The sequence below is a fragment of the Xiphias gladius genome, chromosome 20 (genome assembly GCF_016859285.1).
Source record: "Xiphias gladius isolate SHS-SW01 ecotype Sanya breed wild chromosome 20, ASM1685928v1, whole genome shotgun sequence".
Classification (NCBI taxonomy): domain Eukaryota; kingdom Metazoa; phylum Chordata; class Actinopteri; order Istiophoriformes; family Xiphiidae; genus Xiphias; species Xiphias gladius.
The window spans coordinates 12242834-12262355 of record NC_053419.1 but is presented as its reverse complement, the minus strand read 5'-3'; the positions used below and the strand labels follow the sequence as shown (position 1 = coordinate 12262355).

Genomic DNA, 19522 nt, shown 5'->3' with positions numbered 1-19522 from the left:
AGACAGCTAAATAATGTCTTCTGTGGATCTGGAGGAGCTTTGTCAAGTCTGAGATACATTATGGGAGATGTATGATTCAGCTTTTTGGGAGCTTGACCCATTTTAGGGGCTAAAAATCAGGATACCCCAACCCCTGCTGCTCTGATTTTGTCCACTCCTTTTTATATATGCAATACTAAATTTCTGGTCCCCTTTAAGCAAATATACACTCCCTGGCCACTTTATGAAGTAAACCTAGCTCTAGGCCACAATCTAGTGCAATCCAGGATAACAGCTCAGCCTCATATTCTACCTTTACGAATCTTGTAATGGCTTTCTGAGAGGTGTTAATCCCCCCCCCACCCCACTGTGGTTAACACCTCTAGAATGTATGGCTGGTATGACTGAGCTGTTGTATTGGATTGCATTTACATTTACCAAATGAAGTGGCCACAGAGTGTATATTGACTGATTTATTTGTTTAAATTAAAAATACATTAAATGGTATGGCATAGGTCTATGTGATAGTTCTACCCATGGAAGGATTACTGAACAGGCCCACCAGGCACAGGCCCAGAGGTTCAAAGGGTCTGGGGGCCCCTAGGTCAAAGGGTCTGTTAGAAGTGACTGTTAACATTTCTTGTGGGAAAGTCAATCAAATGACCACAAAAAGACTCCAAACAAAGAGACTCAAAACAGCTACAAAGAGACTCAAAATGACTACAAAGAGACTCAAGACGGCGACAAAAAAACCCCACAAAACAACTACAGAGACTCAAAACGACTAAAAAGAGATGCAAAGGGATTACAAATGGAAGCAAACCAACCACAGAGTGGCAAAAGACAACAAAGAGACTCAAACAAGTCTGTGCCCACTGTCTCATAAATCCAGGTGCTATTCTAATTTGTACTACTCTTTTTTTTTTTTTTTTTTGGTAAATACCCCTTTAACCAGAACATGAATGGGCCACAATGGAGAACACAAGAGGGCTCGCTCTCCGCGGTCACGAGAGCACTGGGAGAGTGACGTCACTTTCCTAAACCGGGCAACAGCCGTTGAGTTGAGTCGAGTCCCGAGCGAGAGGCAGGCGAGAGTCTGTGAACAGCTCAACTTTTAATGTATGCGAGCCGAGTCGGGCCAGTGTGTAGCCACGGGCGCACTGTTTTCTTCTCCTTTATGCATCCTCCTACTCGACATAGCTTAACAACAGCTCGCTGTTTTCTCACCGGTTCGGTAGCTCGTCTGGTTTGGGCAGAAAAAGCGGTTGTGTGACAGTTTCTTTTATGTGTCCAGCCCTCCTCCGACTCCAACACATAACAGGGTAAGAGTGTCCAGTAATTTCATATCATGTAAGATTTCGGTGGCTATTCAAAAAAGCCTCCGAACTAACTGTTTGTAAGTCCCGGTGGTAAATCAAACAAGTATCTCCTGTGCGCTGCATTTACTAAGCTACTATCTGATATTGAAGTGTTTTGTGTACAACGACGCCCGGCGCGCGCATTTGATACTTTTTGTGCTAAAGGAGTTGCAGCACAACTTCCATTGTTTGAGGAGCTGTATGAAAATATGCACAGGTGACCATTTGATCAATTGGGGTCTGAACTCTTTGCCGGTAGCAGTATGTGGCCATTACCAGACTTAAATCGTGCTGTAATAGAGAGCTGACAAAGGATTCAGTGGTAAAGTTTTGTGTGATATTTCCTAATTAGCTTCTGATATCTGTAGAGATGTTCTTAAGCCATACTAGCACTTCTTTATTATGGTTTTGAGTTGCTGATGTTTTACAGTAGATCTCATCAGGTGTCCTCAGAAAAATATTTGTTTTATGAATGTGGTAGGAAAATGTATTAACCTAAATGGCTTGAATGTTGCAATAGGAGCCCAGACATTGCTGTCCTTGGTGCACTCACTTACTGAAAACCTGTCTGAAAAACGTTTAAAAATGTTATCCCCTTGGGATCTAACTACCAGCACTCATTGCAAAGAGTCTTAAAGTACTTACATGGGGATTTCAGTTGAAATACAAGCAGACAAAAAGGACTCTGGACATAAAAGTAATGAAGTGAGTACCCTAATTTTGGCTGGAACACTCACCAGGATATTTTGGGGGCAAATCACAGACAAGGTCATTTCAGACATGAAAAATTGGAAAATGCTCGAGGCAGTTAAGGCGCAAAAATACAGTCCCCAGACATCCCCAAGGGTTTTGTGGTTATTTGAAACATCCCAATAGGAAACAATACAAAGCCGGATATCATTTTAGGCAACACGTTTAAATTAGAATTTCATGTGTAATGCTAAGTCCATTCCCAAAACTACCTATCTTTTGTAGTGGCAAACGTAACCATAAACGTTCCTCATATTTGTTACAGCTTGAGTATATAGTGTTGTGATCAAACTCTTTATGAAAACATAATAAACAGCATATTTCAGTTTGTATCAGGAAAATGTTGATTTACTGAGGCTGTAGACTACTGCCACCATAAATCCCTGATGCTGCACTGGACATTTACACCTCATATTGACTGTAACTTGTGTGGGTACAGTGTCACAAAATATTTCATAAGTCAGTTAGTTTGGTCTTTTCAGAATCACTAAATCGCTTTTGAAAAGAGAGCAAACATCACTGAGGCTAAGTTTATACATCTGTTTTTTTTTTCTTCTTCTTCACAGCCTTGACTAAGTGAGTGACTGCATGGACTGGACTGAACATGAAGAGCCTTAAAGCCAAGTTTAGAAAAACTGATGTAAGTACTGTAACATATGTTCATGGATATGTGAAGTGTATGCATGTGTTTGTCTGCATGGCTGAGTCAGTGTCTGTGTATGTATGGCTTGAGCAATTGCACTTGATTTATGATTGAGTCTCTCAATCTTGGGGTAAGCAGCACCCAGTGGTTTGTTGATATTTAGCTATTTGTGTAAAAAAGATAAATAGTTCTGAAAATAAAATAAACCGATTTTAATGATAATGCCTATGTAATCAATTTAGAGCTCCCACTATGCTATTGTAAATAGAAAATGCATACCATGCTCAATTTCACATGTCAGCTCTAATTGTGGGTGTCATGAGAATTTTAGGACCCCAAAACTAGGGTCATGAGGTTGAAAACCATGGTTTGTGGTGTTAGCGATATGACACAGACTTTTTTACAGACAGAAAACACAGAAACCACATGCTTTTCATGTTGAGTCACTTTGGATGGTCGTTTATTTTATTAATCCTACAAAGACCACAAATATATTCAGACACTGTGACTCTGCACTGCTCCAGATGAGGATTTGATCCTGCTGACTATGAATCAGTCTTTAGGGAGGAATTTCTCCATATTGATTCAGTCATTCATTCAGTCACAGTCTAAGATACTTAGCACTCACAGGAAGTGAGGCGTCTCCACAGCATCTGACTCATCTGTTGTCATGGTGACCCTAATGACACAGAGTCAAACGCCAGACAGGAAAAGTCTGGAGGGTTGCTGAATGAATGGGATACGCTTTGGTGGATAGAGGGAGTGAAACAAATAGAGAAGTTGGGAAATGGAGTGAAGAAGGCTAACCAAATGAGACACTTGGTTTATGTAGACAGTTTCCAGGAGATTAAGAGCGTGTGGCAGGACAGGATGGTGAGCACCGGTTAAGAGGCGGAATGTCCCACAGGGGAAGAATTAGGTGGAGTACATCCCTGCCTTTACTCAATTATAGCCACAAGGTATTACAAGGCATAACTAAAACATGGTTTATTGTGTAGGGAGCAAAACTTTGGCTGGTGGAGAGCAAATCAAAACACCAGAGACTTGAAGAACATTAAAACGTACAGTTAAAACTGTTTATAAGGAATATAGAAACATTTCAATAGAAATCCAGAAAAACAGCCATTTTTCGTATAATCTCATTCTACCAGTCTGCAATTTTGCATGGGCCTACATCCAAATATTAATACATGATTGCAAATTAAGTCAGCTATGTGGGAGAGTACAATAGTGTCCATTGTTCTAGAAAATGTTGAGTCCAGGATTGGGCTGCCAGGTCACAATAGTTCCTCCTTAGCGGGTGAAATCGATGGTGGCTGTCACACCTTTACAAGGTGTTTTCCAGAAATACGGTATTGTTACAGTGAGAGTTGTAAATTGTTTGAGATTGGTGTTTTTGGGCTGAAATGCTTGTCCTCACGAAAATAGCAAGTTGTAGGCGGTTTGAGAGAAGAAAGAGAAGAGCAGTGGATGTGAATGTTGCTTAGGAACACGACTGACGCCATTTGCAGTCATGCATGCCTTTGCAGACCTCACACCCCCATACATTGTCCCAGTTTGATTGCTTGAATGTCTCATTATTTTTTGGTTTGTCTTTTAATTGTAATAAATACCCGTTTTCACATGTGTGCATTGCTAATGTTTGGAGAAGGAAACTATTCTGCACTGTTGTGCTGCACATGCAATATATATTTCATGCAAAGCTTTGACCATCATCCAAGTCAATATTATACCCTCTTTGTATGTATGTCACGTTGTGTGTATTGATTTATGTACCATAATCAGAAAACAGTGTATTTCTGTCCTGCTGCATTCTGGAAAAGCATGTCTGGCCAACTATATTCTGAGATTACAGATACAATTATTTTCTCTTGAGCAATTTTGTGAAATACAGTACCATTATGCCTTCTTTCAAGTACACATTCTTTTTGTATGCAGAGGACACCTTGGTCAAACAGTGCCACTATTATATTGCACACTTACTGATTTAAAATGAATGGTCATGATTAAGATATGCAAAAAAAAAAAGTTTAAAAAGCCAGGATGTTTATCCTTCGAGCCAATAGTCATTCCATTGCTTTTTATAGAAACCCTGAACAACCGTAATAGAAAAAAAATATCTCTTTGGTTCTATTTTAGGCTGTGTGTCAGTGACAGATTACTCAGGAATGTTCCCCCCAAAACCAGCCCTTCATTTTTTAACAAAATAGCAGAAACTTAATACCCTCGTAAATATTTTTTTTATAAAGTCAAGACATTTCCAGATAATGTGTAATGGAATATGTGTTTTAGTGTCAAATCTTTACTAAACGTCTCACTTTGAGGGTTGTTCTGCAGTTCAGTGTACTGAACGCATCAGACAGCCAAGCCTTTTCTCAAAAACCTTTACAGCATGAGGCCTAAATAAAGTAGAAGTGTGAGAAATGGCACTGAAGGAGAGAACAGGATGTTTTTTTAACTGTAATGTGATATAGACAGTATATGGGCTAAATTTAGAGCTGACTGATAGGGCCTAATATTAAACCTTGACTGTACATTTTTTCAAATTAATGGATGGTTCATGATTTAATTGTACACAAACTAGAAAGACCACAACCTAGTTCAAGCATACATCAACAATACACTTTGTATTTTTATTAAAAAGACGCGACTTGTAGTAACAGACATTTTGACACAGATTGGGAAAAGCACAGGGGGAAATGATAATATTAACCATGGCTCAGTTCTATTTAGATGTCTGAATAAGACATACCAATGAGCCATCAATACCAGGGCCCTGGAACTGAAAAAACTAGATGGTATGCAGCCATCATTTATGTTATTAATTACGCCTGTGCTTTTCCTGCTCTGACACATCTAAATGTTAATGTTATTAACAAAAACCTTTCCCATCATTGTAGCCTTAAATTTCAGTTATATCATTCAGACATTTTACACATCATGCAAACACATAATCACTAATTGATTTTACCTGTTTAATGCCACCTGACCCGCACAGGGGTCATTATATCAAAGCACTGTGCAGACTCACAGAGCCTTATTTTAAATTGTTTCACATCATGAATTTTGCAAACATGAGAAATATTTCATGCTGAACAGCAGGGATTGCATAACAATTTATGCACAAAACGTCTTTGATGCAGTGAGGTAGCCATAAATGATATCTTGGGGTTTGAATATGAAACTCTATATACAATAAGGATGGTAGTTTCTAAGAGGGAGATAAAGAATATGAATACAGCACCTGATTGCCCTTTATACCATTAGCTTTGAAAAGACTCAGTCTCTGATATACACATGATCATATGCACTTTTGTCTGGATCATAACCCTCATTTCTAAAATTCAGATGGTAGGATGTGTTTTCTTTTCTTTTAGTTAGTTTTGCACTATGTATACATTGATATTTATGATGGTTTTATAGGTTATTGTTATTTCGTCTTTGACCTTGTGTGTGTGTACTTTTAATGCTTTGTGATGTTTAATGCCTAGCTGCAAAACAATTTCCTCTGGGATGATACATTTTAAAGTGAATACTGTATATGTGACATTATGGTACAGTGTGTAGAAAAATGTTTCATGAAGCTGTATAAGTGCTTAAAGAATTAGGGCTAAAGACCATTTGTGGCTCTTAAAGCTGTCATAGCCTGTGCTAACACATCCTACTCTTAACTAAGTCAACATTTGCCATTCTCCACCATGGCTTTAGTAACTTGATGTGATCTACTCGATTTAAGAATTGGAGGAAAAAAACCCACATTATGTCTGGGGAATGCTTTTAATTATTTTTTGACCTACCAGCATAGTTGATCGGTGGAAAATATGTTTGGCCATAGAAATACCAACTCTCTAAAACTCTGCAGCCAGGCAGGCTCAGCAGAATGTGTCACCAGGTTAAGTAGATCGGCTTTCTCAAATGCTACACTGTGATTGTACTGTAAGGCTAAGTAGTGTGAAAACGCCGTCTACACTAAATGTGCTTGTGCATTTCCAACCACAATATGAAACAGCATTAAAACTGCACAAAAGATGAACTGAGAACACAACTGAATATGTGATTTTTCTCCGTGATTTCGCACCAGTGGTAATAACAGTATTTTTTGTGATGGATGTGTTGTGGTCTGACTTTTTCCATCTTAAATTTTTCCACCAAAATTCTGTGCACCCAAGTGCCTAAAAGGGAGAAATACTGGTGTTGCTTTATCAAACTCTTGAGAGCAAGTGTGTAGTTATGCAAGGTCAAAGTGAATAAGAGGAATTCTTTTAATTGTGTGTGTGTCCACGTATGTGTGTGTTCTTAGATATTTGCAAGTCAGTCTGCTAGACTCTGTGCCTGCATTTGAGTGTTGTTTATGTTTGTCTATCTCTGTCTGACTGTGTTTTTAGAATACATCGTTGACATTTTGGGATTCATTTGTGGATCGTTTCAGCTAAGCCTGTTTGGCCAAACAGTCACTATTTTGTGTGTGTGTGTGTGTGTGTGTGTGTGTGTGTGTGTGTGTGTGTGTGTGTGTGTGTGTGTGTGTGTGTGTGTGTGTGTGTGTGTGTGTGTGTGTGTGTGTGTGTGTGTGTGTGTGTGTGTGTGTGTGTGTGTGTGTGTGTGTGTGAGAGCAGTGTTTAAGACAAGCAGACGGTGTAATCTGGTTTCTGGGAATGGGTTTGGCAAACAGCCACAGAGAGACTTACAGGCATTTTGCTTCAGCCATGTCTGAACAGTCAGCTGTCAGAAATGGTTTTGCTGTGACCTGGACTGATATAATCATTAAGAATGGTTCTCTTGTTGTGTTCAAACTGGACCTCATTGATTTAATTCAAATTCAATTCAATAAATTTCACTTTTTTTTGACACAGATTGTAAATTATACTGTATCATGTCTATCAATTGATCAATAACCAGTTCTGCCCCTGTAATTATACTAATATACTTTTAATTAATTTAAGTCTGTTTAATTGTAGAAGATTTATTTGTATTCACATATGTGGGTCCAACATAGCAATCTGTATTAATGTGAATATTTTCATTAGATTTAGTTGGAATAACACAAAGATTCAGCTTAGTTCAGTATTACTATTGCTGGAAATTGTTTGAAAATGTGTGATAGTACTGGAAATACCATATTGGAGTTTTGGTACTGATACCAAAATTATACTTCTCTTGGTACCTTAGTTTAAGAAATATATAAAGATGTTTTTCTACAAACTCTTGTTTTCATTCAACAAAAGATGCTGAAGATGTCAAATGTGAAATAGTGTGAATACACGAGCATCTGTACAAGAACTTTGCCTTAAGATACAGGATAAAGTTGACACAATTTTGACTGTGTCTACGAATTTGACTAATTATCTGGATCATTCTCAAGACTTGGTGCTATGAACACATTTGCTAACCAACCCTAAATAGTATACTGTAATACTTTACATACAGTAAAAGAATGGAAACACCATCCTATAATGTAGAAAAACATTACTGTTTTTTCTTCTTGGTTTCTTGAAACAATCTTAATCTCAGAACAACATTGGTGTAATTAGAGCAATCTTAATTAAATCTTGCAGTGTGTGTCGACCCTTTGAGACCACATTAACAACTCAGGCCCTGCTGTTTGACCAGAGCTGCTCTAAATTAGTTAATTTGCTTAGACTATTATCTTACTCTCAGCCCTTTACTACCATCCCCCAAGCACATTACTTTGTGGCTGTGCTGTTGTGCACACACGCACTTAGACATACCAAGTCTTTCTTTTTATTATCTGTGTTACTGACAGTGGTTCTAGTATTAAACCATCACCCAGCCCTTCATACTGTCACACTACTTAAACCTGCTCCCCCAGCTGCTAAACTAAGCGGGATTACTCAAGGCTTTCACGCATGCACGTACGTACGCACGCACACACACATACTTTCACATCCATGTGCATAGACCAGTATACAGCATTTGTGCAGACACACACAACACACAGACACACACACACACACACACACACACACACACACACACACACACAGACACTCCCCTTATCATCCACTCTGTGTCTAATTGATGTATGGATTATGCTGTCTCCTCTCTCTCTTCACAGCTGTTTCATGGCTTCAGTTCATCCAAGCTACATGACACAGGAGACTAAATTGCATGTCTACTGCTTACTATATTTTTTACACGTAAAGAATCTGAATTTAGCTCTGTAACTATTGGAGGAGTGGAGTACTCCTTACCAGGAGTTATGAAATGGGTCTGCTGGAGCAGCACTGCAAAGAAAATCACATGCTGATCATCTGAAAACATTTCTAAAAAATGCCTTGTATAACATTCCCTTGGCCTCTTAGTGCATCAAGGAATATATAGCCATTAGAGAAAAATGTTACACCCTACTTTTTCCATAAAAGTTGACACATAGTGCAGCCACAATATAAAAATCTCTATATAGTAACCTAATAATGTAGTAGTCCTTCAATTATAGGTTTCTTTTTAACTGAAGCACAGCCTGAAGTATCTCCACTAGGGCCTGTTTGATTTGGCCCAAACTGACTTGGTTTGGCATGGAATGGTTTATTCTGGCTTGGTGTAGTGAAAGGGTATTAGTACTGGGAGTGACAGTAAAACCTCAGGGACAGCCCAACATTAATCTGGTAGAGAGGAGGTGGAGGAAGGGTGTGTGTCTGTCTATGTGTTGTTCCTTGTCAGCAGGAAATAGTTCAGGATTCCAAGGGATAACTATGACTCTGTTCACAGTTACTACATACAGTAAATTCAGATTGTATCCAGATCCAGCTGAGAGAAAATGCAGTTCTGTGTCAACACTGATGTTAAAAACACATATTTAAGTAATGCAGAGAAGAAAAGATAAAGGTGATGGTGATTCGCAACACTTATCAGTTTGATTCAATCATGATTGTCAGGAGGATGAGCGGCCCACCAATCACACGCAAGTCAAGCCGTGTCTTAGGTTTTCACCTGACTTACTCACCCAGTGGCATGAACAGAAATAGAGCTAAAAAACTAGTTGATTAATTGATTAGTTGATCTACAGAATACTAATCTGCAGCTATTTGGATAATCGATATATTGTGATTTTTCAAGCAAAAATTTCATTGTTTTGCCCCAGCTTCTACGATGTAAAGACTTGCTCTGTTTCTTAGATGTAAAACATTTTAAACTGAATAAGCTTGGCTTTTGGGCTGTTGGTCTGACAAAACAAGTTTGAAGATGTTACCTTGGGCTTTAAGAAATATAGGCCAAGCATTTAATTGAGAAAATAATTTGTGTGTTTATCAACAATGAAATAATAGTTAGTTGCAGCCTTAAACAGAAATAAAAACTAGTCCACTTTTCAAAATTCCGTTTTCAATTTAAAAATGTACAAGATAGAAAATACTCAAAAAATACATGCAACATTTTAATTTTAAATAGTTCTGACGAACTATTAAAAGGATTTTTCTAGCTATCTATTACTGATTTCTTTTAATTGAAAAATTACATTTTTAAGTGTTAGATAGATTGATACAGTCTCGTAAGGTGCATTCAGTGTTTAGCAGTAACCTGTAGTCATCTCAGAAGTGTAGGACAAGACATGATCCCTGGTTGATGCTTTTTGATTCCTAAGTTTCTCATCTGCTTCATGTGGTACTTTCTAAGGTATTGTAGCAGTCCTTGTCATAAATTCAGTATGTCAATTTTGACATAAGGTGTATCAGTTGTCATCTATCTAAGTGTTATTTTATGTCTCCTTCGTGGATCTGGCTAGATAGTCTTATGATGAAGAGTCTTTTCTCTGTGTTTGTGATAGTCTACTTGCTTACAGTAGCTTATGTAGTATGCAGATGTCCAGTCCACCTATGCTGCTCAATTAGTCGCCACAGTTGGTTAGATGTTGATTGCATCACTGTGCTTGTAATCCTAAAGTTTCACCCTTGATTTTGACCACATGGCCTACTCCAAGAATGTTAAAAATACAGACTTGAAATAGTTTAAATTAATCCAAGTCAGGGCAAAGGAAGATAGCTTAGGGTCTGTTTAAACATGGATCCAATTAAAGCAGGAACTGTCCATGGGATCTCTTTATTCCTTATCGCCTGTGTACACGAACTACAAACATATAGCCAGGAAGCCTGCTCGTCAGCAAATACACGAAGCACTGAGCAAGATAAAGGGAGGCTGGTGTGATCTGTGTCTGTGCATGTGTTTGCATGCTCAGTTATGTGAGGCTGTGTGTTTGTGCAAGGTCTTTTTTGTTGTCTGCTGTGGGTGTAAGGACACTAGGGATGATGGAAGGTGTTTGTCTGCTGCTTTGTGTGTGTCATTATGTATTTGTGTTTATGAGAATTTTCTTTGTGGAGGTATATTTATCAGTGTGAATTTAAAGTTCCAGTGTGGCATGACTCACTAAACTGACACGTCTGTTAACATGCTTCAGAACTGCATGTAGATGAAGTAATGGTGTAAGATGCAACTAATCACTGATAATGATGGCAGCACAAGAAAGATAGAGAGACGCAGATGAGGTGGATGAGGGGAATTCAGCTGAAAGGAAGGAAAAGTGGGTGGAGTTGTAAAGAATAATGAGAGAAGAGAGACCCAGATGAAGAAGTAATGAGGAACAAGAACTGGATAAAGGAAGAGATGATTAAAAGACTAAGATAAAGGAGGGGAGATTGGGAACGATGGGGAAGAAAGCAAGCCAGAGAGAAATGCTATTTGAGTAAGAAGGGCAATCAGGCTCCCCGCCCCCAGTTATGTTCAGACGGGTTGTTTAGTTTGGCCTGCTCCGAACAACTGGAACAATATTCATGCTAGCAGATGGATGGAGGAAGGGTTAGACACAGTTCACCTGAATATACTATGAGAACTTTCCTTCATTAGAGACTTTTGGCATTGCCCTGCTTGATTTGCTGGTTACTTCCGAGAACTGTTTTCACTCGCAAATGTTTGTGAGATGTGATTTTGGTTCCGTCTAATGATTTAGGTGATGTAAATGACACAGTTTTATGGATACAATATTAAAGTTAAGTAGCCAGACAAACACTGTTTCCTTTTTCAGGTTTGTTGCACAAAATTTTGTCCTTGGAGCTCAACACAATGGTCAATGAGGCTTTGTAACTTAGGTTTTACTCTACTTTGACTCTTTGCTCACTGAGTGATGTCTGCGTGCACTGCCTGCTCTATCCCATCTAAAGTGAGCATTACAGTATATTTTTGCCCTACTCCACCGACTTTATGAGCAGCCCTTCAACGTAATGAGGCTGGTTCCTTTCCAAGTCCAACAGTGTTTATTTATAGGGCAGGAAAGGCTATTTGTGTCAGGAGGAAGTGTTGCATGAGGGCTGTTTTCTACTGGAGGTCTTCTTACATCAATAAATGTCCCATGCTGGACATCTTTAAAATGGACAATAATTACTTTTCAATGACAAGAACAATGTAATAGGTTTTATTTCGAGAGCTCCAGCAGTATATCTGAAAACACAATTTCTGAAATCACATTATAACTTTCACAAAATTCGTTGATGCTTGTATTCACAGCATCACTCCAAGAAAAATCCAAGGAAATACTGAATGACTCAGTATTAATAAACACAAACAGAGGAAAACTTAAAATGACTGAAATAAGGTCTTTAAGGCACTATTCACAGTGCTGCAACATCAACATATTTGTGTCTGATAAATGATAAATTTACATGGTAAGTGCAACTTGGTTCGTTTTGAAAATGATTTCTCATCAGTGCATCTAGGGCACAGATATTCTCCTTGGCAGTCTCGGATGTTGGCAAAATTGGTGCAAAGAAGCTCCCTTGGCAGACATTTGCTGTTAATAGGGGTACCATTCATCTTGGTTCTCATTAGCATCTGTAAAGGGTAACTCCGCCAATTTTACACATCAAAGTCTGTTTACAGGTCATGGGGAGTGCTACTGCACATGTGAGAAAAACTGTGTATGAAGCCTTTTGTGGCCCCAGAGGGAGTGACGCAATGTCTTATAAATTGCTGCAAGTGATGTCTTATGTCTGAAGACTACTTTGAAAAGGAAAAAAATCTGTGGAATTAGAAAGTGAGCTAATAAGACTTCCGTAGCTCGCTCCCCTTATCTGCTTGAGGCTAGAGGCTTGAAGCTAAGTTAGCCACTGCCAGTGTAATACACCTGAATTGCAGGCCAAACTGTTGGCAGTTGAGTCGCATAGTGAGTAGTGTAGGCATCTGGTTTTGATAAGGACGAAGAGCACTTGGAATAAAAAAAAGATGATACCTCTGGTTCCGCTGCACTGATTTCGAAAAGGTTTTCCCCAAAATTTTCCGTTGTGAGTCCGACAGTGTTATAGGAGTGCAGTGATAAATCAGGGAAGTACTCTTTTAATTACATCGTTGTCTGACGTACATATATGGATAACAAATCGACTGTACCAGTGTTCACAAGTTTTTAGAGTAAAACCCATTAAATGGAAATGGTGGTGTTTAGTAAAATTGTAAAAATGTAAATTTTTTAAATTATCTAAGCGTGTGTTCCTAATTGGGGAGTATTGTGAAATACATAGCAGCATCTTTCATTGTGAGAACAACCATCTGGTCTTTGTTTAACTTTTCTGTCTCCTAACTCTATTATTCTGGGTTTTAGTTTCAGAGTCTAGTAAACTATTTTGGTGTGTGCATGAGTGTGCTCGTGTTGACGTGTGTTTGTGCTACACAGGGCAATAAGCGGTTTCAGCTGTGGCCCAAGAGAAAGGATGTATTGTTTGAGTACATCTGAGCATGTGCTCTGTTGCAGATAAGGGGTTTGAAGTTAACAGCCACTGCTGATCAAAGGGCATTGATATTGTAGATGTGTCAAACTGTCATTCCTTCACTGTTTCTTTTCCTTTTTGTCCTGTATATTGTTCACCCTTCCATCCTCTCCTCAGCTTCCTGTCTGTACTGCCCTCCTGTGTCTCTAAACCACTCTCTCAAACAAAGAATATTCTCTTAACCTTTATGGAGGTTATTCCCCTCTGGAGTTAAATCTGTGTTGTTTGTTTGTTTTTACCTCCCATCTAACGTACCTCACCTCATGCATTTATTTAGCTTTATCTCTCATCTCTGCATGTAATCCCATAGACAACATAATTCTCATTTGCACATAAGATAAGTTTGGCTTAGTGTATGAATTGGAACAGGGAATGGTGTTATGTTCGGTCAGTTCGCCTCTCTGAGAACCTGCGAGGGAGACTTTAAAAGAGATTTTCTATATTTTCATTTTGATAATCTTGTGCCACTTGTTTTTTTTTTTTTTTTTTTTTTTTCCTTTTCTACGTGACATAACCTGAGTTGGTGTGTTTATTTCCTTTCCATGGTTTAGCTTTTCAGTTAGTCAGTCTCTCTGTGTGTTATCTTTAGACATAATACTTCCTCACTCAGTCTACTCTGTCTATTCCCATCTATTCCCTTTTGTTCTCTTTTCATGGCAAAGTTTTTTTTTGTTTTTTTTTGCTTTTCTTGCCCAGCTAACAGCAGGGCCTAGTTGGTTGGTATGTCTGTCCAATGCTTCATTCCAGAGCAAGATTTCCTGGCAGTTACTGGTAAGATCAACATGAAATTTATTAGGGGTATTTTTTATTCCCTGATTATGATTACAAGTGATTTTGCTGCCACACTCAGGTCGAATTTCCCTTAAACAACAATTTCATCCATAAATGTCATCTGGAAAAGTAATTCTTAGATTTCCATGAAATTTTCCATGGATATGCATTATTAGTTTTCTAATCTTTAGACTTCATGGGAAGTCTGACAAACAATAGAGCCATGAAGGCCTTCTGGTCTCTTTTCTTTACAGGTCAAGCTTTACTTAGTTTTAAATTTAGTCTTATAAGCTTTTACTACTTTATATGTGGAACTCAAGAATTGTGATTGAAATATACTGTACAGTAGAGTCTCCCTCTCTCATCTTTTTTGGTAGTGATTTAAAACATAGTGAAGGCAATCAGGATTACCCAGAAAATTAAAGAAGAACAAATACCTTTTTATCTGTAGATCAACAAAAATGTTGTTTGGTCTTTTTTGGAGGAGAATACTGAAGGTTTTCTAAAGTAAATGTTTTCCTCTTAAAACTCTATCTGCTCTTAGCGGCTGAACTCTACAAACATACAAAATGTAATGTAGGAATTACTGTTTCCTGATCTTAGTTTGTTTTTACTTTAGAGAACTGAGAAAGTTCAGAGAAACAGAAAAATACACTGAGCAGAAATGCTTATGCAAAACCATTAGATTAACAGTCACACACACTTGATGAACATCTGCTTTCTTTGCAGTTTAGTCTTAAACTGTAGTAATGAGTGCATGTTTGAAGTTGTGATTCCATAATTAGTTTTCAAGACTTCACAAATAGGGAGAAATTAACACGTGTGAGACATATGAGGAGAGGAGAGGGAGGTAAGGAAGAATGAGTCTCTTTAAAGCAATGTACAAGCTATGATTAGTAAAACTTCTTATTTATACCACTCCAATATTTCTTTGTCTCTCAGCATGTCTCACTGCTCTCTTCTTTTAGCTAGCCTCGGGCCTGAACAAACAGGAAACACTTAGTGTTACCAGCAAACTCTTTGTGTGTCTTAATGAGTGTCAGGCTAAAGAGAGAGAGGGTATAAACGCTACCGTCCACACCAAGATCCCACTGTAAACACAGTTATCGCAGCACAAGAAACAGAAAGAGAGGGAGAACCTGAAGGAGAGGCAGGCGGACAGATAGAGCCGGAGAGAATGGGGACAGTCGAGGAAACAGAACTGAAAGGAAGAGGGGAAGTGAGATCCATTCCACTTCCTGACGTAACACAAGGACGGACAGTGGTTTTTATTGGTTTATAATCTCAGGATTAGTGACCTTATGACTTATAGTTGGCGCAAACCAATGTGGGCGAAGCCTACAATATTCAGTACAAGAATGTGTTGTCCAAAGTCATATAGAGTTCATGTGCTGGTTTAACTTTTTGAATGTGTGGTGTTTGTACAGTATTTGACATGCTTTCTGTGTCCAGACTACAGAGCATGGCTGCAACTGATGATTATTTTCATTAACAATTGATCTTCCAATACCTCTTTGATTAATTATTTGGCTGATTAAAATTGTTTAAAAAAAACAACAACAAAAAACAATCAAACTTTCCTAAAGCCTCAAGTGACATCTTCAAATTACCTGGTTTTGCCCACCTCACACTCTAAAACCCAAAGATATTCAATTTACTATCACATAAAAAAAAGGAAAGCAGCAAATAATTGTCATAACTCTCGAGCTGGAAGTAGGTCATGTTTTTGGCTACAAAAATTACTTAAATGATTGAATAGATTATCAAAATAGGTATTGATTAATTATCTGTCGACTAATCCTTTCAACTCTAATGAGGAGTTTAGGGGTAGTTCTGATGACAGCAGCAAGGCCTGATACAATTGATTGAAAAATGAATCAAAGGCATCTCAAGAATGTAACTTTTTTTCAGCATTGAACTGGTTCTTGAAATCCAACCCTATCAGTTTGTTGTCTCTGCACCGGTACTCCCATCCAGCATAGGCACCATATATGCAACTGTTTTACATTGCATGGAATCAGGAATGTTTTCAAACCATAACAGAACCATTTGTTAAATAATATTCCATAAAACAAAAAAAAAAGTTATTTCTCCAGAATGTGTACCTGATTTAAAAATGCTCTTATCCATACAAGTATCCACCATAAGTTATTGTTTACTTTAAGGATATGAAGATTTTTATTACTTATCGATATGCTGATATGTATGATAATGTTGGCTCTCTCTCTCTCTCTCTCTCTCTTTCTCTCTCTCTCTCTCTCTCTTTCTCTCTCTCTCTCACACACACATACAGACACACAGAACATGCAACATTTTCCTGTTTTATGGTCTTTTTTGGTGTGGAAAAACTCTTAAACACACTTCTGTCACTTTTTGTTTAAACCAAAGGCCTTTGTTGCACCATCTCTCCAGCACATGATTATTTCATCAGTCTCCCAGTGATGACACTAGTTGTGTGTGTGGCCGAAACTGGAGCAGTGCATTCCGCTCCACTTAAACCTGTCCCTTACAATGTACTCTAATGCTATCGGTGTCATGCTGCTCTGTGGTGACGGCCCGTCATTTTTTGTTCAGCCTATTAAAACCACAGAGTCCATTAAGCAGGATCATGCCATACAGTACATCAGTGTTTCCCCTTTAATTTTTTCTATTAGTTCTGGTAGGGGGCATTTGTATTGGTTCCAGTTTTTCTCTCAGATGCAGGTCTTGTTAATGAAACAATAATAGGAGAATTCATTGCAAATGTCTATTGTATACTTGTCAGTTTTTGGATAGAGATGTTTTTTTATGTTAATGTAGTGTTTAAAAACCAAACGATTCACCTGCCCAAATGCTAATTACAATATGGATGCTATCCCAAACAGTTATTTAATTATTGCCAGTTCTTTAATTAAATTTGATATTTTTCTGATTTTGATTCTTGCTGCAGTCGAGTGTGACCAGTGTGATGCTTCATTTTAAAAAGAAGTCCTGTTCAGTATGAGGCGAGTGAAATTAATCATGGACTCTGGAAAATGTGCACTTCTGAGAATTAAATGTGCAGATACTGTAAGACTGGTTTCTCTGTCATACGGACCCCTTTGTGTAATAATAAATTATATTGTAATAAACAGTAACAGTACATATTTCTGCCTGATAGAGAAAGAGAGTGTTGACTCTATTCTGTAGACATAGTGGAGGTTCAGATGAGGTAAAAGCTTTTGCAGAGTTGTGTATTTTTAGAGTGAAACTTTTGCCAACAAGGCAGTTGTAGAGAAACAGAGTAGCGAGCCTTCCTACCCTTTTCTTTTCCCAAAATGCTCTGTAGTTTCTTGATACAAAGTAACTGACAAACAACAACAGCATGAAGAAATCTTTACTGACGCGAATATTAGTACAGAAAACTAGTAGTCCAGATTTACTGGTAGTGATTTCACGACAGTGCAGAGCTCTGAAACAAGAAAATATACATTAACCTAATTGCTGGACCTTAGTTTAAAATGCTGCACCAGCCCATACCTTTTTTGTGGTCCCCTTCACTTTAAAACCACACTCTTACTTTTCTAATTGCCAGGTTACATCTCTTACTGCCCTGTTATGTCAGACAGGTTTGTGTGGTTGACCACCTTTCATGGCAACTCTGTCCCGTCTTGTCTGGGTTGTTCTGTAAATCATAGGTGGGTACATTTTAAAGATTATTAGTAGTTTCATTGCATGGTGCATTTAAATGCCTGTATCATCTCTCTGTGTCACATGTTCCCAACGTATGTCTGTAGCTAGACTGAGTGCAATTGTGCCAGTATTTTGCCTTTTTCATATCAGTCTGTGTCATTTGTGACATGCTCCTCCAATTGAACAACTCCAAAAATCATCTCATAGCAGGAGTATAATATTTGCTGCTTGAATGGAAGCCAGGAACCGAGATAGGCAATATATTGTGATTGCACATCCAATATATGTCCTGCTGCATGCTGGTGTGTGGAAGAACTTAGCAAATCCTATCCAATACTTGCCACAGACATTGAAAAAATTTATAAATGAATTTGGATTTTCAATGTGGAACTGGCATGGATGCAGGATTAATTTTCCAGAAAAGATGCTGACTCTGGTTTGATTAGAGCAGCTTCAGGGGAGCTGGAGCCAATCCCAGCATGCACTGAACAAAAATAAACTTGAAAAGTGCCTTGTAAATCACAGGGCTCCACATATACATGCAATGTAGAGTTTACTTTCAGGGTTATATACTAGAAATGAGAAGATTCAGATCCAAGTAGTTTGTCATACTTTTTTCCTTTTTGAAATCTGATTAAGTTATTCAGGTGCACAGTATACAGGTTAGGCTTAAATTTAATTGTAGTAGCCTGACTGAAGTCATAATAAGTCATAAGTGTTGCTTCACCATCTACAAGATCTGACTGCTCCTGTTATGCTGTTTCCAGATCACAAAGGCGCTCAATTACAGCAGTAAGTTCCACCCTTCCCCATATCCGCATAACGAGATAAGGAGAGTACTGAGTACTGTTAAGTAAGCTTTGCATCTGTTTCAATTAAATGTGTTGAATAATGTAAACAAACCACTTTTGAAGTTGCGTTAACATTTTCTTTGATTTTGGTAAAACTTGAGCAACAGAGGCACAGGATACATTCACGTGTATATACATATTCCTTTCCAATTTCTTCACTTATGCCTTTTGTCTGTTCTTCTTTTTCCTTCAGTTCTTCCACCATCCTATAAGTGTACCTAATTTGATTGATTAATTGCCTCGGTGCTCTTCATGCTGATTGAACAACACATGACTGTCTGTATGAAAATCATGAGACATACCATCACACTGAGAGGCAAATCCAGCATATCTCTGTGAAAACCAGGACTCCCATCCACCACACCATATGAGATGTGTCCTTTATAGCTTCAGCTATGTCATACTGTGTCATGTTTCCCTGCACACTAATCATAGTGACAGACAGATGCACATTCTCTGACTTCTCCTTTCCACTTTCACTCGTGCCCCAAATCCACAGTACCGAAGAGGATGTTTTGCTCAAGACCAGAGGGTTTCCCCCTGGAAATTGTTTAACAGAGGTGGTAAGCCACGCAGGTTCCAGTAAATATTGTCTAATAATAAATTCAGTTAGTAATCTAAACAATAGCTACACACGCTAAAAATATAGCATTTGGTGTGTGAAATAGCCCTCAACTCTTTCCCCTTAAGGTTGAGTCTTATTTCATTACAAAAAATTTTTAGCAGACGTGGTCAGCGTCTCAGGCAAGGTGCCCC

At 38.3% G+C, this 19522-nt stretch overlaps 1 protein-coding gene across 1 annotated transcript in view; it reads left to right on the top strand.

The window, feature by feature from the left end:
* The first annotated feature begins 979 nt into the window (after positions 1-979).
* Positions 980-19522, top strand: part of rai14 (retinoic acid induced 14) — a 39525-nt gene continuing 20982 nt past the window's right edge. Inside the window, exons 1-2 of the mRNA XM_040157685.1 lie at positions 980-1301; positions 2654-2727. Coding sequence (XP_040013619.1) covers positions 2692-2727 — 36 coding nt within the window. The 5' untranslated portion in view covers positions 980-1301; positions 2654-2691. The remainder of the gene's footprint in view (positions 1302-2653; positions 2728-19522) is intronic.